The 23,240-nt window shown below is 27.2% G+C and overlaps 1 protein-coding gene across 2 annotated transcripts; it reads right to left on the bottom strand.

Moving 5' to 3' along the window:
• Positions 1–1,494: 1,494 nt before the first annotated feature.
• On the bottom strand, positions 1,495–20,191 carry LOC132921125 (uncharacterized). Of its 2 annotated transcripts, none has more exons than XM_060983978.1 (4): positions 20,012–20,191; positions 8,518–8,946; positions 8,086–8,265; positions 1,495–3,342 (listed from the first exon to the last, which is right to left on the bottom strand). In XM_060983978.1, the coding sequence occupies exons 1-4, from the start codon at positions 20,024–20,026 to the stop codon at positions 2,923–2,925; spliced, it is 1,044 nt and encodes a 347-aa protein (XP_060839961.1). In that variant the 5' UTR covers positions 20,027–20,191; the 3' UTR covers positions 1,495–2,922. The 2 variants fall into 2 exon arrangements, with proteins under 2 accessions (XP_060839961.1, XP_060839960.1); XM_060983977.1 differs by having other exon boundaries at positions 8,086–8,271; positions 20,012–20,187.
• Positions 20,192–23,240: the final 3,049 nt, after the last annotated feature.

The following is a 23,240-nucleotide window of genomic DNA, read 5'->3' on the forward strand; positions in this document are numbered from 1 at the left end:
TAGGTTATGTAGGTATGTGTTTGAATTTAATGATACATCATTGAGGAAAAACGATTTTGAGCAAAGGTCACTCTGTCAGCTTAATGCTTAAAATACTGAGTATTAGCAGGTAATCTATTTCGCTATTAATAGGATTAGTAAGTTGAATTTTTCTTTGACAAAGTCTGAAAACATTGCATTCATTATTTATTAACAATTTATTGTATATATTTATAATATATGTTATTGCCATACACAACTCATTTAAGATTTAAGTACCTATCGTAGAACGAACGTTAGGTTAGGTTAGAATCTAGAACTAATAATTAATTATTTTTTATTTAAATAACTAATTTTGTCTATAAAAATAAATTGTCACTGAAGATTTTTACATTTTTTGTTTCATTAGGAACTATACTTATGAGGAATCTTATATTACATTTTTTTTAAGCCTTACCGAACTATTAAAATAATTTACATGCTGATACCTATATTTGTGATTTTGACGAAAGTAGTAGGTTATCTATAAAATGTATTTATTTTAATACGTAATTATTTTTTTTCCTACCAAAACCTTGAAAAACTGTTTAGCGCTAAAATAAAAGTTATTTACCTACTTAGACCCAACATGTAACATAATATATCAATGATAAAAATAACATAACAAATGTACAATTTGTTTATTTTTTTTTTTTTGTATAGGTTGTATTTTCTAGCAATTTTCTACTTTGTATAATACATTATATTTATATATAAGATACCTATGTTGTAGCCTTGTAGCTGTAGGTACCTATGTGTTCCATTAGGTATAAGGTCGTCTACAGATTAAATCACGTCATGTATCTATAAGTGGCATAATTTTTTGGGCCTAATTTATACAATGGTGTGTAGGTATCAACCTGTTTTCTATTTTAGGTTATCACCTAATTAGTAATTATTAGTTTATTATCTATCTGTTACTATTTTGGCAAATTTCCAAGCTGAGTATCTACTATTTTTTTTTTACTTTGTACCAGGGTGGTACTGACTTCAGACACATTGATTTCACTCACAGCACCATAATTTATTTGAAAATAACGAACAGCCTGGTTATATTAACAAGGGAATACAATATTTCAAAGAGGCTCTATCCTCTCAATTTTTGTTTTGTTTGGTTTTTTTTTTTTTTTAATGGGATTTACATTGAAATAAATCAAATGGCTAGGAACTCTCCAGGTTATAAATTGAGTTTATTCCTTTGTATACTTATGTTAGTAACTGTTACTGAATTTTTACCAATATAAGATCATGCAAAATTACAACGAAACCATAAACAAAATTCAAAACTTATCTAGATAAAACATAAATATTCTAGTCCAAAGAACACTCAATATTCATAAAAATAAGTAAGTGTTTGAAAAAAACCTAAAATATTTTTTATATATTAATTTTTGTACTGAAACCTACTCGTTAAAAAATAAAGTTAAGAATGTTTTAAATAGTATTTACAGAGAAATTTAAAAAATAAAACGTACGTACGTAATATGTTTATATATTTTATATTATATTTAAAAAAAAAACAGTCTACTTTTTTGTATATAATATAAAATAATTGTGGTGTATACATAATTATTTATACCACGTTCGTGTCATATGCATATAATTTCCACACAAAATTATGTTTATATCTGTCTAAAATAATTTAAAAATAAAATACAATATTTTATAAAAAAAAAAAATAATAATAATAATAATTATAAAATAGTGAAGCGTCGGCGTAACACCGCGGTGGCAGCAGCGGCTTAGGTACATAATATAATAACATTAAAATTATAATATTATTTCATTTATCTATTGAACAATAATAAGTCATTGTATTACAGCTAGTGCTCGAATTGGCGTGGAGAATGAAAATCCTTATTTTCCAAAATTATGATATTGCTTAAAAGCTCTTATTATTTATAATAATATGGAATATAAAAACCATTAATTTTAACGGCTCATAAATGTTGAATATCTACGAAGTATTCTATTTAACGTAACTTACGTTATTTCGAAAAACACACAATTTTTGAAAACATTTCTTTTACATAATTTTAAGTTTTTACAAAATAACAACATTTTTTGGAAAAAAGTTATATTTTTAAAATTTTTATCTACATAATTTCTTAAATTATTTATTCTAGATATTATGTAGTTACATTTTTAATTTAATATTCCTAAGCAGAATATTATTTGAAATATATCAGTCTATACAAAAATTAAATTTCAGATAAGTGGTTTATGATTTATAACGTTAAAAGTATTTGAAGTTCAGATTACTACAGAAAGTATTGGACCAACATGTTGAGGTATATACCTAGGTCCTAGTTGTACCACTCCATTCCGCTCATCAAAACTTTAAATATGTATACTTACCTATCTCACTACTCATATAAAATTCGATTTTTATGTATCAGAGTATTTTAAAACTATATTCAGCTCTGGAATAAGGATGAATTAAAAATAAATGTTGTCATTTGTAAAAATTAAAAAAAGATAACGGTAAAAAATAGTAGGTAGGTACAACTGAAAATTATGTAAAATTAATATTTTCAAAAACGTTAGGTAATAGCTAGTTGTTGAAATAATGATGGTCTTGCGTTAAATATGAACCACCCACTATACTATAGCATAGGTACTCTTATAATATATTTTATTTATTTGTCTACGATTTGCTGTGGTAATCATAGATGGCGTTTAAAAATTGCAACGGGCGCTATACCTATACGTTTCTTCAAATTTATAGTCGTTTCCCTTGATTTTGTTTTCAAATTTCGAGCACTGACCACATTGCAGTTTCCTATATCGTCATTGATAAAATACTAAAAATAATACTAATGATAATAATAATAATAATAATACGCTGCAGTTGGGAAGGGATGCGATACATGATATTATACGACGGGTCGCGCGCGTGACTACTTAGAAGCGTTGGTCGGCTGCGTTTTGCGTGAGCGGCGCGGTCTTCCGGACCACCGGTTTCCGGGCTCTGTTCCTAGCCATGCCGTTCAGGTTGATCGTCTGTCCGTTGGCCATGACGTACTGGTTCTTGGTGTAGTCTATGTAGCCGTACGACGTATCGCTGGCCTGCGCCTCCTGCACCGCGGACAACCCGGCGCCCTGCTCTTGGTGCGGCGCGGACAGCGGTCGCCTGTCCTTGTCGCACGGTACGCCCGACTGGTACGAGTACTCGCGTTTGACGCCCTCCGGGTCCACGTAACCGTACTTGCCGCGGGTCACGCAATCCACTCCGATCGTCTCCTCCTTAAACGTGCCGTCGTCGTTCTCGAAACCCCAAGTGATGCTGCCGTCTGGGTTATCGTCTCTGTATCGCCTCAACACCTGTTTACATCAAACGAACGAATTAGGCATACGTATGTTATTACCTACATACAAATATAATGTTAAACGTTAACATATTGAGTATATTATTTATCTTGTCAAATATCATACCAAGGGCGGCATCATAATATTATACATTCTGGGTTGACGATGTATCTGATATATTTAGTATTTACACATACACGCCCTTAATCATAATATATTATAACGTGTTGGGATATTGAAATAGGTTACTAATATTTGATGATTTGTATATTACAGAACATAAAATATAAAAATAATTTTAAATTAAATTATAAGTGACAAGTAATAATTATTAGAGTGTTACATCAAAATTTAAGATAAAAATGTGTATATTGTATACAATATGGGCTGGGCAGTATCTTAGATACTAGTATTTAAGATACAATTATGTCTTGTATTTTGTATCGAGATACATAATTTGAATTTTGAATGTATCTTCTATCGGATATTTAAATACTTTATTGACTTGTATCTAGTATCTTTTTATGATTAAGATACTATATATACATTCAAAAAATATGTTTCATATTTCATTTATATAACAGTTTTCCGAATTGCCCAATAAGTAATAATATGTTTCAAGATTAGATTAAAGTAGCTTTGGTGTCTGACGATAATATTATATCAGCGATAATACTTCGTTGATCACCGGTCGCCGACTGACGACTGTCGGTTCATATTCTCTGTCGCTGTCTCATGCTTATTATATATTAAATTTAACACCTGATGCTAATCATGTTATTTTAGCTACATGTTTTCACCCTACATTTAAATTACGTTGGCTCCCAAAAATAACAACTGATCGAGAGAAAAAAGAATTCAAAATGTATGTAAATGAAATTGATTGTAGTGCAAAACAAAGTAGTTCAGAAATTGAATCCCATTCAGGTGAAGAGTCAGAGTCAGAATCTTTTATTATTTTTGCTTCTGAACCAGACCAGTTCAGACAACAGTCAAGTACAATAAACAATTTGTATATACACATATCATTAGTAGGTAGTGTACTACTGTTGAACGAGTAACGAGTATGACTATTGTAAAAATTAACCGTGTTTATAGGTACTTCATATCAAAAATATTATATAGGTAATTGTATAATTATATATTGAAAATAATAATTATTATTTTTAAAAATAATTGCATTTAATCTGATGCGATGTAGGTAATAAACATCACAATATATAAAGTTGTACACAAGATACAAGTAAATAATCGATAATTGAATAATAAAAATAATGAATAAAACATTTATTATAAAAACAATAGTTCACCATCTATTAATTCAAATGTCAGTTTTGTTAAATTAATTTATTAATAATATTATTAGTTGTATTTAATTAAGTACATTATAATATATTGCCTAAATCTATTCCATTTGTGAGAGGCCGCTTGTTACTTGTGAGTTGTGTTTTATTTACGACTGAAAATTCTTTGTTCAAGTTTAATGTACTTATTATAAATTATTTTAATTTAATTGTTTTAATTTTAATCGGACGAGGGCTAAAGTAATTTGAAATAGTGGCGTGGGCTTCATAGTTTACGACGATATTCCAATATTTTAATTTTTATTATTTTATCCATTAAAAAATAATAATTATTAAAAATAAGGCCGTTTTGGTGTGCAGATAATATATTATATTCAATTTTTGCTTATTATTATTATTATTATTATATTTATTAGATACTTATAGACAAATGCGAAACCGACAGTGACGATCACGTTCTTGTCTTTGTTACCCCTATAACTACTATTTTATTTATAAAACTAGCCATCAATCAATAATACTTGTAATAATATTGTGTTAGAAAAATATGTCATGAAATAAATTTTACATGACCTCTTTCTGTAAATCTATTGGTGTAGGTACATTTTATGAGTCATAATCTCATAACCAAGTTTTGAAACAAAAATAATTTTGGAAATAAACGCCGAGGCGGTGAAATGAGACTGTAGCAAAATGGGTATAAATTGGCGGCGAAACAGGATATGACCTTTTTATTCATGTAACACAGTACCTATATGGTGGAACAAATATATTTTTAAAGTAGTTCGTATTTCATATACTGTGTGGTCGTGGTCTTACCTAACAATAGAACTTTATATTATCGGGTTTGTGGTGTTAAATTCAACAGTAACAAGAAACACGATAATCGTAATAAATATAATATTGTTGTTAAGCTTCAAATTTTATTTTTTTTATATAATTAAATTGTCAAGCATATAATAATATTATATACATATACACGATAAGTCATCAATCTCCTCTACACCATTGCGAGTATTTTTTCAACGAAAGCGTAACTTTTATACTCGTGTGCATGGTGTTCTTGACTTTCACACACACAAATATATATATTGACGACACATGAGTACATGACTGAGTTCATAATATAATAAAATAATTATCACGAATCAAAAATGTTTTAAATCTATTATTTCTACTGTTATTATCCTTGTCTGGCGCGTTGACCATATAATGTGCTTTAGTTATTTTGAAGTTATTATATATCGTTTGATAATCGTGGGTTTGTCGTTAATTAACTGATTATATTTGTAATCTGTGTAGATATGACCAGTCCTTATAAGTTATAGGTAAGTACGTCAGTTAACCGACGGAGAATGTAAATTTGAAATTATACTTTCTCAATATTTTTATCAGTGACACAGAAATATAATTTAATTTGTGATTTATATTATTATACTACTATAGGCGTATAGGTGTGAATAAAATATAATATATGCATTCTATACTATATATTATATAATATCGTATGATATCGTGCATAATATAGGAACAAACTTAATTCTTATTTTTTTACATTAAAATTATTGTATAGTAGGTAACAAACACTAAACATGCCATTTATAACACATTTTTTTTATAATTATTGTAAACAATTTTACAATTTTAAATTGTAATTAGCTAATGCTTCCAATCGCAATTGTATACAATTAGGTAGGTGTATTCGGTTTATAATTTGGGCTGTAAATACATTGTTATTTTATTTTGATTTTAATTCAAAATTCGGGTTGGTATTATGTTTAATAAATATTATCTATTTTATTAAATATAAAAATTCTCTCTTTTTTTTTTACAAAAATATTTGAATATTAACTTTTTGAATAATTTTGTATGTATAAATTATTCTTATAGATTATATTTTTATAAGCTATGGCGATAGAAAAATAGAAAAGACCTACTTATTAAATTGTTATTTTTTAAAAACATTCAGATGCCATAATCGATTATTTATTTATGTATATAATAATCAATGATTATCCTATAATAATTAACAAATAGTCAGCTAACACAATACAAAATTATGGATGAATAAATACAAATTATTTCATGTTTTATTACTCAATTAATAATTTAAATATGAAAAGCTAAATTATATAAATATATAATATAATATATGATTATATGCTTTCGAAAATCTTTTGAGTTTCACCGTTAATTAGATGTCATATTTATATTATCTTAAATGCGGTTCATTTTTTTTATTTCAAATCGTTAGTTTTTATATATTTGTCCAACACTGATTGTACTTAACAAGTAGTATTCATAGGTTTTACTAGACACCGCAAATTTACTTTTATATTTTATATATGTATACTCGTAAAAAGGTCAATGTTGTGTATTATATCTATTGAAAATGTAATTTTCTTCATGATTTATTATTGTTGAAAGCTAATTATTTTTTTTTTCACTTACTTAAATGACATAGGTATTAAGATATCATTAAAAAATAGTTTTTGTTTTTACAATGTACGTATTATATCCTATATCTATATAGTATTGTTAATCATTTTGTTCTTGTCGAATGGTTTTCGAGCGCTTCAGTGCACCATGGAATTTGAAGTCTTAACTAAAGATACACTATACAATATACATATATTGATATATATATATATATATATATACACCTAACCTATATAATGACATAATGTATATCACGTGTATGCTTATTGTTATTTTAATAAGCCATGAAAAGGAAATGCATAGATAATTTAAATAAACTGGTTTTGAATTTCTGTATGAAGATAATCTGGTTTACGAGTATTATCTACTTAAATACAAATGCAATTTAATGACAAGCGATCGTATTTTGTCTTCGCTTGCTACTGTTGATACTTCGATAGTATTGTATAATATGTTTACTATAGTAAATATGCACCTTGATAAAAACATATTTTATTTAGTTGAACTAAATGTATTAAAGTTAAATTTTATCAGCATAGTATATGAGGGCACGATATTTAAAAAAAAAAGAAAATAATAGATAGCAGTCACGAATATGCGTTGGACGAAATGTTTGGATTACAGGATTTTATCTAAGTGTTGAGTGAGTGAGTGATCGAAGAACGGAAGTAGTATAAGTAAAAGGCAATTTCTATATGAGATACTATTACATTATTCGAATGAGTCCGATAACTAGGATTGATGCAGACATGCAGTTGTTAGAAGATAATATAAAGACAAGTGTAGATCGAGAAACTCACTCTTAAAGTCTAATGCTAAAAAATACTAATAGCAATTATTGCCAGTTGTCAGTTGATAGAAGAGACGCGTGATTATAAATGTGATAATGTTTCATCGGAACAATAATAAAGTACCTACATTCCTAGTCTGTAGAATGATAAATCCATTCGGATTTCTACGGGACTAATGTGTTTATCCGTCATGTAAAAAATCAAAAATAATTAATATATAGCACCTGAGACACCGGCTTCTTTGCCCGTTGTTTGTCGGCAGACTCTGTTCGTTCAAGTTTCATTCTCTGAATCGTTTCTGGAGATTTAGATACAACTTCTGTTTCTTCGGTGACTCGTACGCGTTTCAACGGCCTCTGTACGACCTTTCTCACGAAGTTTGGTTGAGTTTCAATGGGTTGTATCTGTGGCTAAATAATAATTGAAATAATATTACAATAATAAGCTCGAATTATTAATGTAACCTACTACATTATAAACTTAAATTATATTATATATATATATTTGTCTTAGGTTATATGAGTTATATGGAAAACCTGTATCCTTATAAATCAGATCACAATAAAAACGTACTAATAAGTAATATAACCGTAAAATAATATCATAATATTATGTTAGTCTCCAATAAGTCTCTCTTTATTGGTATTTTACTATACCTGGGGTCGGAATCCGGCGAATTGTTTTTCAGGTTGTGATTGAATCCTGTCAATATTCTGTTGTTGTTGTTGAACTCTGTCGACTTGCTGCTGTTGTGTTCTCTCAAATTGCTGTTGCGGCGCTTGTCTGGTGGGCTGCGGCGCATCGTCGCCCGCTGCGTCACCGTCGACGTTTTCGACCGGTCTCGGCTGGAACGTTTGCTGAGTCACCACGGGTTTATTCGGTTCTTGTCCCTCCAGACTGAAACCTCGGCCTCTGTACAGGGGCAACGAAACCCTACGGAATGGTTGCGGCATTGGTTGCTGGGGGTCCAAGTTCAGCTGAGCGACGTCGCGACTCTGCAGAGTGGATCTGGTGAATGCGGGCGGAACGGGACGTTGCTGGGCCAACGCCACTGTCACCACCAAGGACGTGGCGATGAATACGATCTGTAACAGACAGGACTTTTAAATTTCCATCACCATTTTCAAAGGTATAATGTTTCGTAGATTATAAAGAGCATTGGCAGAATGGAACTGCGTATACAATTTTAATAATTTAATATAACCGTAATCATCTTCAGATTACCGTAACGCAAAATTTAATCGACTATACATTATTATTATTATTATCTACTTGCGAACTCATCTACAGGTTGTATACGTTATACAATTCTATGTATCAGAATAATAAAGTGCGAGTACAACAATATAATAAACAGACAGCGAATAACCGTTGAGTTTTATATAACAATTATTATCGAAGCTGCGCAGGCTGCAGATTCAAAACGTATTATTAAGTACCTATTACATTATTATTATTATTTTACGAACAAAACACGAAAACTTGATATTAGGTTTAATAATATTATTTTTCAACGATGGGCGTGAGCACGTGAATGCTCGTGTGTTATGCATATTAATATATTATATTACATATTATGCACCCCAACATTTATCTGTCTGCATAGTGTTACAATAAAGATATTCCTTACTTCCGACTCTTTGGTTAAGTTTAGGGCAAATTAACTTATTACGAACTTATTCGTTTTATAAAGCAGGATAATATTTCATATATATTTCCCAGATAGCTTTTAATATATTAATTTCTTATAAATATAAGCATATTGTTATGTTGTAATTTAACTTCGTTTTTATTATTCTTAATCATTAATAAAATTAAAATACATTTTACTAAAAAAGTATCGGCATATTGGCATATTGCATAAGTAATATCCTTTTTAAAACGTATAATTGGTCTATTATCAAACCTAAGCTAAACCAGAGAGTCGTAATCATGGATCTACGAAATATTTTTGTTGTTATATTACGCGTGAGACATAAAGAAACCACAAATGTTGATGTTAAAAATCCTTAATTTTATAATATTTTTAATAAATATTTTACGAGTAAAATTTACCCTATGACCAGAACTTTAATAAAGTATCAGAATTCACAAGTAGTTAGGTAATGTACCAGATAATCAATAAATATTGAAGTAAACATTTTGAGCATATATTACATGTTTATGTGTGACTGTGTGAGTTACAATATAAATTATGCGTGTGGTAATTGGTGGCTGACAATGAGTGTATGCGTTGTTTCTGAAGCTCTAATAATTATTATTGTTTATAAAGAAAATTATATTTACATCGAAAATTCGAAAAATATTCTGACATTATTTATGTTAATAGAGAGAAAAAACAATACAATTTCTAAGTCGACGACCTGTTTAATATGACTCGTCGCATCGCCTCTGTCGCACGAATGTGACAAGACGATATTCGTGGTGAATTCTTTCTATCAAGGTTTTTTTTTTTTTAAACATTTTTTATTTAACCTTAATACACCAAAGTGAGAACAGAGAAAAAATGTTTCATTGAAACAATGCAGTCACGTATTCCACGTGTCTATTTCCTGGTCATTAACGACCGTTACGACGATGTCCAAGTGCATGTATTATAATGTGTATAGGTATATTTTATTATTCGTTTACCGATGGTTGCAATTTTTTTTTCTACAAATACTTTTGAATTTCCCGCGACGATAAAATCTTATTACTTATTAGAGGAATACGCAAACCGTCTAAATTTCCGTAACACAATATAATAATATATATAATATTATAATGATTAGTCGATAGGTATTTGAATGCACTGAAGAAGATTGCGAGGCGGTACATCGACCTCTCACGTAGCGGGTGGTTGACCAAGTGGTCCGACTACGGTTATTGTGTGTATATATATTATAGATTGCTGTCTTATAAGTAATATTATGTGTAATTTATTTATATATACATATACGTAGGTATATGTATATTTAATATTACGCGTTGCCTTAGGCTAGTATGATTTTTTTTTTATTGTTATCCTTTACAAACGAGCGCTTAATTAACGGCTTACAAATAAGATTCACTTAAAAAACGACGATTGGATGCCCGCGGTTCCACGTTACGTATATTGTTTAAAGGTATATGACGGGTAACGCGATACTAACTAGACCGAATCGTAAGAGCAAGCTTTATAGCTTACGACTCTGTGGCGTAGAGGGTTGTATGCTTCCATTACCCTAACTCCTATATACACCACTGATTATTACGACTAATTAGTTATAAATGTATGGTAACAACGTAGTATAATAATAATATCATGTTCCGTGGTATATGGTATATATATAAATACTAAATAATACTAAATAGCTATTTATAATATAATATGTACCTATATAATATTATATACTGTATACAAACAATTGAAGTGTTACACAAAGATGAAAAGATAATCATTTCAATAACAATTGACAATAACATAATAATACATTAATAACCTACCCAAGTCAGGTATTATCGATTGCGCGTAATATTGTAATATACCTACCCCAAAACCCCGGCGTTGTATATTATAATAATATATTAAAATGTTTTTTCTTTTTTTGGCAAGGATCGACAGGAATATTTCACACGCAACAAGCCTGTTACAACGTCATAATATATATTATTATATTACGGTACGTAGGTATTACGTATAATAGGGTTCGAACGGTTATTGTTTATTATACAGCGCGTGACGTTCGAACTACGCGTCGATACCATCGGAATCCGATATAGCCGGAATCATAGGTAATATGAGTTTTTCAGCCTGTTCAGCAGGCACGTATTTTTTATGATTCAGACTTCAAACCCTCGAAAGGATTTCAAAAAATATTTTTTTTCGACATGGTATTGTAAAATTAATTAGTTAATATTTTTTAAGTTAAATAATCTTAATTTTTACTAATATTATATACGTACCTATGTAGGTTTCTAGTCAGAAAATTATATTCATACAGTAGTATCTACCTATTTTGTATAATTTTATTAAATAATATAATACTTAAAACTTTGTATTAATAATGTACCTAAAATACAACTGAATAACAGAATAACCATACTATGTATTTTGTAACGAATATTGTATACCTAAATTCATATAATTATGATACATAATAAATACATCAAAATTACTGTAGTAGTTAGTAGTTACGCATAATCGATTGCCAATAGTTGCATTGAATATTTTTTTTTTATTTATATGTATCTATATATTTTTATTTTATATAATTTTAATTAACTATTTTGTATTTTTCATTAAGTAAATTTCAAAAAAATCTTTATTTTGCATACACCACTGTAAATGATAATTTAAAATTGATATTAGCATTTTATATTTTGAAAAACATAGAATATGTACCTATCCATTTTGTCCAATTCTGCTTTTTAATGTACTTATCGTCGCCCGTACAATATATACGTATATGGTATGAGACAGGTATACTGATGCCGCCGCCGACGATCGATTATTATTGTTATTCCGAATCCGTGCGAACAATTGTATTATGTATATGTATATATTTTGTGCATACGTATATGATTATATTGCAGTATTCCACGTTTAGAATACCAAAATCGATGTCGTCCCGCACCGTTACGCGCCGGATGAGTTCGAACATCATGACGCGTTGGTTTCACACGCATTTTTTTTCTCCCGTTAAAACACGTTGCAATACACTCGATCGCAGGAGGTTAGGTAATACATAAATATAATAATATAATATACGTAAATATTATAAATGTATATCTGTATATCACGAATAAACTATCAACAAACACAATATACTATGATTTGTTTTTGTGTTTTCTTAACATTAGAGACATCCAATATATTATACGTTTAAATTTTTATAAGTGACTTATTTATGCAAAATTACAAACATTTTAAAAGTTGAAACATTAGTTTTCATATAGTTTATTCAAATATAGTTTTAAAGTTTGGGCAGATGACGGGTCGAATATGGTAATAAATAGTTGGTAGGGCGTAGTAAGTTATACGAGGACAAACTGCTTGGCGAGACACCCTATCGTATATATCACCGAACTATAAAAAATACACCTAACCGATAGATGACAACTTTTACTTATATAGTTACATGTATTATATTATGTTCAGGTACAAGGGCATGTTTTTTAATATTATGTAGAAGTATCTCCTACTAATATTTTATCTCGAATGATTTATTTATAAGTTATAACTAATCGTATTAAATTCAGTATAAAATCATATAGAATGAAAATGTTTATAACTTATCTTACCTATGATTAAATTGCAGAATATTATTGTTTTTTAGTATACTCAATCAATTTTCAGTTTTAGTCCACCTGTGTTCGAAGTTCCAAATTAAAATTACAGAGTATAGTTGTAATATTTGTAAATAAAACATTTATTACTGAAATTAAATTTGACATCAATAGTAATTCAAGTTTTGCCTTCACAAACCTTTAAGTTTTAATATAAACATCAATTAGTTTACATTACATAACACGTATAAGGGTTTTTAAATAGAAATGGCTGGGATGATGGATGATGGTTGCAATAGAAGCCAGCTCGGAGGCTGTCGGTGGTTGAACATTAATAATTTACGAATGAATCAAAAATATAATGCTTAAAATAAATAGGTTATATAAAATAATATGGTAAATTAAAATTAGTATTCTGATCAACGACGATATAATAATATCTCAATTCTCGATGGTCTGGCAGGAATATTACTACAATTATTTACTATAGTAGATCAAAAGTTTCTTACTCCTAAGTTCTAGTCTGGAGGATTTAAAATAAGACGGAATAACGAACCAATTATAATAATAATATTATATTATACACTTCTCAAAAACAAGCTTCAGGATAATCTAACATTTACCATTAGTATATAATATACCATTTACTTATATCTAAAAATCTAATGCAAGTACGATTCGCTCCACCGAGGCGGTGACTTATTAATGAGTACCTATAATTCGTATATATATAATTATAAATTATATAACCTACAATATTTTATACTCCGGATGAATTATTATTAATACAATAGACTTTGTAACCTAATCTACGCAGTTTGCACCGATAACTTCTTGAGTATACTCGTTAATTCGTCGTAACTATACGTTTTCGATTTATTTAAAGTCCCCGTTGAAGCTGTTGCCTATTCATAAGTAACTAAGTAAGTATAATACCCACCTCCCTAAATATATTATATATATATAACTCCCTAACGGCTTAGCATACATAATATAATAATTTAGATACCGTCTGTTTGCAGTTATTTTGCGGTTTCTAATATTATTATGCTATAGTAGATAATTTTATACATCTGCGTGCAAAGGTAAAAAAAAACCGGTTCACTTAATTCTATTAGACTTTTCGTCAACATAATGGTTTTGTTGCCAATATACTCTGCATCTGGATCAATAATTTATGATCGCTAAATATACTAATGCTTCAGCAAGAAGGTCATCGTTGACTTTCCTTTTACTGTAATCGACATGCTGCGCAGTGCAGCGTTAACATGTTGGGTAGGTATATGTATAATACACATAATATGTTTGGTATTTAGTAGGTGTTTTCTCATAATCGAACCATTTTATAATATCATATGTTACCATAATAATTATTATTCCATTATAATTAATTACGAATAAATTATCCGACCAGTTTTCATTTTTCATTTAACGTTGGCTAACCATTAAAAATATATATATGTGCATTTGATCGTTGTTATTTTTCTTTGCAAGTTTACTATTAGCATTTTCCTATCGTTATTGATTTTTATAAATAGTATATTTAACGATTGACTTTTTAATAATATTGAAAAAAAGTAAGGGATGATGTAATAGATAATATCACTCGAATTTAGAGCTAGAAAATAAGACATTGTATGATATAGTATGTGATATGTACAATGCATTACATACGCAGACTTAAATTTAATTTAAAAAAATTATAAATGTAATTATTAAATTAACAATTAATCGTATTAAATTATTAAACATTATCATCACAAATACTTATTCCAAGTTAAACATAAGATGTATTTAGTATTATTTATGTCTCAAAAACAATACGAAATCTGATAATCATGATTCTTGATGGATGGAAATTCCATGTAATTAATGCTAAGAATCAGTCAACCAGATGATATTGTAATAAGTGTTAGTGATTAAATTGATTAAATAACAATGTAATCGGATGGTAACGTTTAACGCGATCTAATAAAGTAATAACGCAATAACTATTATTTATTAAGCATCTTTAATTTAATGATGAAATTGAACTGTCCAGCATTCCAGCGACCAGCTTAGTGTAAATTTAAAATCGTTATAGAATACATTTTTAAACTCTATATTTATTACCTATTTAATATTTATGAAAATGGTATTTCATTCGGTCTTTTAAAAAAACTAAATGATATAAATTCAAATTTTATTTGTAAATTTAAGTTAAAAATAAATTATTCATTGTTACTAATTACAATTAGTACAATTATAAGTCTGTATTTTAACTTACATCATTCGTTTGGTTTGTTTACGAATAAGTTTTTTAAATTCTACCTTATATTATATATAACGTATATATTTTAGAGATTGTTTAATTTCAATTTTTTTATACCGTAATTACTAAACCATTAAACCACTGCCGTGTGTTAAATAGACCGATGTGATTGTAGTGTTTTGATAATAAAAATTTATATAATACACATAAAACTGTAAAAGTTATATCGTTTGAAATATAATTATCTTAAAATGATCTTCGTCCTACGTACATAATATTATACGCCCGCGGAAGCTTAAACAAACAAAATTTTGTATTTGATTTACCAATTGAGTACCCTGCAGATCCCTAAAACTTAGATTGACACTAGGAAATGCTACATTTATCTACTATATATATATAAATATATACATATTATGACTACAATTTAATACGAATCAAAGAATCTTTCACTAATAGTAATTTTTAATTTAATATGATATTGAATAATTATAATAAAATATTTTACAAACAGTAGGTACTTATTTACATAAAATATATATCATATTCATATCGTCTTATCATAATTGATTTGCAACAAATGTTGTGTATTTATTGTAATATATAGTAGAATTAACTTTATAAAAATTATAATCAGTTATACAATATGGATTTGTTTTAAATTAAATTTTTTTTTGGTTGTAACTTTGTAAGTTTATAATTTAATAATATAACTTTGATTTGCATTATGTACTTGCAGTACATAGACAATTTAATATCTATATAATATATATACATTTAAATATTTAGTTTAAAATTTATAATATGAAATAATTTATGATATTCTAAGGAAGATTTAATGTAAAATTAAGTATACGCACGTGTAATATGTATTTAATAAAATGTTTAAATTCTAAATAATATATATAATTATTAACTGTAAAAATGTATAAAATAATAATATAAATATATCATATAATGGAGAACTGTGTTAAATTTGTAGCTTTGGGCGAAAGTAAATGCGATTTATATATTGGATATTCGCTCTAGTTAAAAAGTGAATGTGAATGCATTTGGGCTGCGACTAAAAACATAGGCAAATGTTATTTAACTCAATCAAAATGATTATATCACTTGAGACGCTTGATAGTTTAATACGAGTGATTTCAATATGTTTTCTTCTATGTTTATAATACTTATATATTAATACGATTAGTCAGTGATTTATCATTATTTAATATGTTAAGGATAAATAATTGACGTCACGCAATCGAAAAGACAATTTATTCTGTTTGATAAATTATACTGATTTATTAATTTGATTAGATTTTATTTTAAACATGTATTTTTAAATTTTTAAATACAAGTATATGACGTGATATAACCTATTTAAAATTTTTATATAGTTGTGATCATATTATTCCTCCAATATAATATATAGACTTTATTCATCTTATTATTGTTTACACTATGAGTATTATTTTGTTTTATTTTTTGTGTTACTCTTAACGAGTTAAATAATCGTTCGATCCGTAAAAATTATCATAGATATAGATTCAAAAACGGTACATAATGTAGTTTGTGTTGCGTCACTATATTATCAGGTGCCCACATATATTATTATGACGGTCAACCTGTCAATTATCATCCCAAACAAATTATTAAGCGACCGAATTTAGAGCGCTGCGTTAAGCGAATGTCCCTACTCTACATAGGAATAATAGTGCGGATTGTTTTGTATTTTTTTCTCGAATAGTCGAATATATTGAATTTTTTGACCATTTACTATAAACAACGGGACTTGTCCGTCCGACGTTTAGCGCACTATAATAGTACCTATATATACATAATATACTCGTATATAATATATAAACACCTTCGTCTCACTCCACGTATAGACCGTATAGTTGACGTATGTAAACCAGATTCTAACGATGACTACGTTTTTCAAAATAATTGAAATTTATACGCCATGTACACATTATTATATTGTGTTTGCATGTAATAGTCCTTATTTTTCTTACACACAACAATATTATCATGCATTGAATTTGCACTGTCAAGGCTGTACGGCGTTTGTATGTTTATTGTATACGTTATAATATATATAGTATATATAGTATATACGGTGTAAAAAAATAATATAACGAGCCACCAGGGTTGATCGTGCATAAAACATTTTGCAAAAGCAAGATCGACCTTCGACGATGAAAAGAAAAACTGCGATCGGTATATTGATACGGTATGCCACCTATCACACACATCGGACATATTACACGCTCCTTAATGATGTTTTCATTTCTTTGGGTGTGATTACCGAAAAATAATTGACCTCGAATAGCCGTGCCAAGTTCAATTTGTTTATTTATATCGGTTGAAGTTATAAAATGTTTTAAAATTAATGTAGGTTTGAAATTCATCTATAACATAGATGTGTATAGTAGTTTTTTTTAGTAGCAAGGAAATCACATTTTTTTTTAACAATAGGTACAAAGTATATATACGAATATTATATTATGTTGTATTACTCGTATTATAAGAGTTATAATAAGTAGGTATTACAATTTATATTTATTATTTAGTGACTATTTTAAGGGTTCATAGTTATGCGTCTACGTTTAATATTAATAAAAATAAAAAATAAACTTTTATAATATAATATATAATATTAATTAATTCATGAATGATAATTTTGAATTTAAATTTATTTGCTTTATGAACAAAATAAATATAATTGTCAGTTTTATAGTTCTTATGTAGTAAAACTAAAACAAAATAATACTAATGTTACATACAGTATGTGAATATTATTTTAATATTTTTCTTTTTTAGTTGGGAATTTCTTTCAAATCTATTACATAAAACATTATCAGATAAATCTTAATTGTTTCTTCGTAGAAAATAAAACAATAGATAGGTGGGAACTATAATACAAATGAATAGAATTCAATCAAAAGTTGTATTTATAAAATATATATATTATATTTATTAAATAAGACTTATTGGCTTATTTCCAGGTTTAACGTAGGTAATAATATGATTTATATGTTCAATATTCTAATACACGGGTAGTTTTCTAATTTAGACATAAAAGTATTAATAATTACTAATAAAAATAGTCCTTACATTCGTAATATGAATATGCTGTATTACCTTTAGAATATCATAAGTATACGTATTAGTTTCGAACACCATTAATCAGTGAAATAGTTTTTTCAATAAAATAATTGGACTTTTTCAATATATATAGTGTATTATATTATTATACATTTAATTATTTTTATAAAAAAATAATGTTAAATATTATTCATTACGTTTAATGCAAAACTGTATCTTTTATCGCGTTAAAAATTAAAATAAAATTATTGACAATAAAATATATTTTTAAATCTTAATAATTGATCTATAATTGAATTTAATATTAGTTAAATTATTAAAACATGAATCTATAAGTATATACATTGTAGATACAGGTAATTCACAAGTAAACTCATCCCAATTTTTTACTTTAGTAATGCATTTATTCAGATTCAAATTTTGATTTTTAAAATTTTTAAGTGTAATTAAAGACCACGATTTTTTTTTATCATTTAACGAGCATTCTAATAAGGTGATAAAAATTTCTTTTTTACTACCACCTGATATTTTTTTTTCTTGTAAATTGTTAGTTGAATGATTTTTTTGAAAATGTTGACGTAACTTTATCGATATTCAAACGACTAGTTTTTGAATTATTAAACTTAATATACCTACTAAAAATAATTGTCTTCACTCTTCAATAACGATTTCATATAAAATATAAATAATATTTAGTATAGTCCTTATTACGCTATTAAAATATTTACAAATAATAACATTGTAATTAATTAATCTAATTACTATAACTAGTATTTATATTTTATCTTCTTAATCTGTTATTATAGGATATATTATCCTTTGTATATTTAAAGTATAATAACTTCAAAACTACTTGTTTAGATTTCAATTTATTAACTGAAAAACTCATATCAATTAACATTTTACAATATAAATGGTTTCTTACATGATGAGAGAATAATATTTTAAGATATCATACCATTTTTTTGAAAATATTTCCCTCATGTAAAAGTTCTAGAAAAATACTAAATTTAAAAAGTGCAATAATTCATTATCAAAGAAAAATATGGGGATGACGATGTTTGATGAATCATCCTGTAAAGTTATACTTTAAAATCTATAAAATTACATTTTAATGTAACATGCATTTTATTATATGCTTAGATTAAATTAAATAAAATTGTTTATATTATATTTTTAAATTTATAAAGCTAACTTTGCACTTATATATTTTGTAGTTTTATTAAATTCAATTTTAACTTATGTATAAAACATTATAAATATATGGATATTGCATAACAATTTATATATGTTGGTATAGTATTCCAATATTACCTATTACTACACATTTATAGCCACCGAAATTTATTTCGTAACATTCGAAGCTGTAATTTATTATATGTTTGTTATAATTACAAATTTACGACTAATGTAGTTTTGCTATAGATTTTTTTTCATAGTACCTATAATCTATATTATATTAGTTTTATTTTATTCAAATAATTCTTGTTTAACGTTTGATAAAAATAAATAATAATAATAATAATATTTAAGAAAAAATAAAATAAGGTACTTACAAATGCCGTGGCCATATTATAAGCGGGATGTACTCGAAGATGACGAAATATGTAAAATGTTTTTCTCAATAGTTGCTGCAGGTGTCCAACAGAAGTGCAAGTATAAAATATATGTGGCGTCAGAGACGAGATAATGTGCACTGCACTCAGTTAACAGCAACAGACGTGTCAAGACGAGCAGACAGTCGAGACAAGACGTCCCCTACTACCTATACATATTTTCTTCCACAGCGCCATTATTATTATTATTATTATTATCATCATTATTATGATATTGGCTTAAAAGGGGTGAAAAAACTTATATGATGTGCCCCATCGTTATTTTTATATTAATATTATGGTTTACACAACAAAATATAATTTGATATTTTGATACATTAAAGTATTATAATATCGTTAAATAACTAGTTTGTTTAAGTATTATTATATCTTGTTTGATTGATTTAATATCAAATATAATGAGGTTTACTTTATTATAAATAATAAGTTTGGTATGAAATGTGCCCGAGTTTATACATAGCAGGACAGTGGAATACGTTTTCAAAAATTGAATGCCTTATTCTACGATTTACCTATACTTACATAATATAATATTGACTAGTTTAGTACAAAGTACCTAATTGGAGCTTCCACTGTTTTAATATGAATAAATTATAATATTCATGCCAACAAGTTTAAAGACCATTATATTTTGAACTTAAACTTTTTAAATTTTTGCATAATTGTTAATATATTTTAAAAACAAAATAACTTATATAACTAGATATTTAGGGGTGTTGAAAAATCTTATTTAATTTCAAAACAGACTATTGTATATTGATATTTTTATTTTAATTGCGAAAAATGTATTGATTGTTAGTTCATTTATTTCCAAATAAAAAATGATAATACAGAGTGGGACGAAACAGTGCAGTTTTGAAAGGCTATTAAAAAAAAAACTACGCAACTTTCAGAAATTATGTTTATTTCATTTTCTTCAGTACATCATGCTAATTATGTATCAAGTCTCAAAAATGACATCAGAAAAATGATGGCCGCCAGCAGGTTAGGTGATGAAGGCAATTTTTGAAGTTTTCGGCCGCATTTTGACACATTTCGATTGGTATAAGTGATATAGCGCCAATTTCCTCCCTAATTCGCTCTTTGAGGTCTTCCAAGGTGTAAGGCCGATGCTTAAAAACCATTTTCTTCAGGTAGCCCCACAAAAAAATCACAAATTCTTAAATCCGGTGAGCACGCGGGCCACCCCACATCACTCTCAGAGACGACCATTTTCAAAAAACGTACGGACGGCGAAGCCCTGTTGTTCACCAGACTAAACCATGGTAATGACCGATAACGCCATGGCCTGCCCGATGAAATGAGAACATCATAATCGCACTATACCCACCACACGGAATGTACCAACCTTTTAAAACTACACCGTTTGATTTGCCTCACTCTGTATATGAAACATTATAAATATATATTGATAGCAAATATTTAAAAATAAAATATTATAATAGTGTTAAGCTGTCAATGTCTACGATATTTTAAGAGCTTTTAATGATAGTTATTATTTTTTATAAAAGCTAAAAATTCTTTTTGTTCTATCATTAAAATAATATTTTATTTTGATTTCATTATAGGTTTATTGATAAAAATATACCTATTAGATTATGAATTTAATCCATAAATATATTTTTAAGTAATTTGTTCAATTTTTTAAAAAAAAAATAGCAGGTATAAATAATTATAATAACAATATCAATCACTATTACTTAATACTTATTTAAAAATCTATAAAAAGTTAAGATATTCTATTATTGTATCTACCTATTCACATTAAATCGAAAATTATAATAATTAATAGTAAATTAATTTACCATGAATCTTGAGAAATCTGCTGTGCAGTGCTCGACTTTTGGGAGGGGGTCAAAAGGGGGATGGAGTACCCTAACTAATTTTTTAGAAATTTTAGCGTACCCCTACTATTATTTTTAACGGGAACGCACGCTTCATCATTCTGAATTTTTTTCAAAATACGCGAGATACCATAATAATTTGTTTTTGGATTATTTCATAAATTGCGTAACTAAAAATTATAATATTTATAACTTATGAAATATATTTCAGTTACAACTGTTATTATATTATTCACTAATATTTGTTATCAATTATTATAAATTTGAAGATTGTTATTTTTTAATTTAATTTTAATTTTCATCATTGTTATTAATACAATGTACATTGTACTGTAATGTTCACCTACTAATAGATTCATACCCAACAGATAGGTATGTAAAATCTTGGAAAATAATTAATAAGTGATAAAAAAAATTGGGAAGAAAATTGTTATCTAAAAAGAATAAAATCGAAAGATAAAAAAACAACATAATACTAATAATAATTTATGGAACTATTTAAATGAATAGTTAAAAATGGATATTTTTTTATTTATGTATTTACTTTTATTATACTCTTGAGTTTGTTATTATTTTTAACAATTTTACATGTAATAGATACAGTAATAATTAACTTGTATTTTTTTTTAAATTGATTATTTATAAATATTTTAAAATGACTTTGAGAGGAGTAATTAGATGGTGTAGGGACATAGACCCGCAGCTCAATAACGTTTAACAATTGATGGAGGTGCTCTTTTTTTAAAAGTAAACAGAGTTTCTCTACTTTAATTTTGCCAAGTTGAGCACTACTGCTGTGTGCGTGGGACGTCGTACAACCGTCAACCGTAATAGATAATATACCTATGCTGAGCAAGTAAATTATATGAGATTTATTGTAAAAATGTTGTTGATTATTAAAGTATAAAAATGCATTAGACGGTAAGTACCTATGTGTTAATTCAGGTATTGTAAATTCCCAACACGTTAGATTACGGTTGTTTATACATTTAACGGTATATTTGAAGGGTTATTGAAATACAATATATGACTAAATTATGTATATCAGTCTGTATAATTATTATCATCGTTAAACGATTTTGGAATATCATATTTTTTTTGAACTTATATAATATGTATAAATACACACTACTTTTCTTTGTTAAATTGAAGAAAAATATATACAAAAAAAACTTATAGTTGATACAATGGCAAGATTCCAGATACATAATTCATTTTAAACTCTAAACGTATTCAACTTTTATTCCTAAGGATTATCATTGAGTATTTTTTTTTTTTTTTGTTATAGTTTTTTATTAAAACTTATAGCATTTACGTTGCAATCT

Source organism: Rhopalosiphum padi, chromosome 2, assembly GCF_020882245.1.
Source record: "Rhopalosiphum padi isolate XX-2018 chromosome 2, ASM2088224v1, whole genome shotgun sequence".
Classification (NCBI taxonomy): domain Eukaryota; kingdom Metazoa; phylum Arthropoda; class Insecta; order Hemiptera; family Aphididae; genus Rhopalosiphum; species Rhopalosiphum padi.

Coding starts and splice junctions, on each gene's coding strand:
- LOC132921125 (XM_060983977.1), bottom strand. Junction 8,272..8,517: donor TCGCCGGATTCCGACCCCAG/GTATAGTAAAAT, acceptor ATTATTATTTAG/CCACAGATACAACCCATTGA. Junction 3,343..8,085: donor CAAAGAAGCCGGTGTCTCAG/GTGCTATATATT, acceptor TGATGTAAACAG/GTGTTGAGGCGATACAGAGA.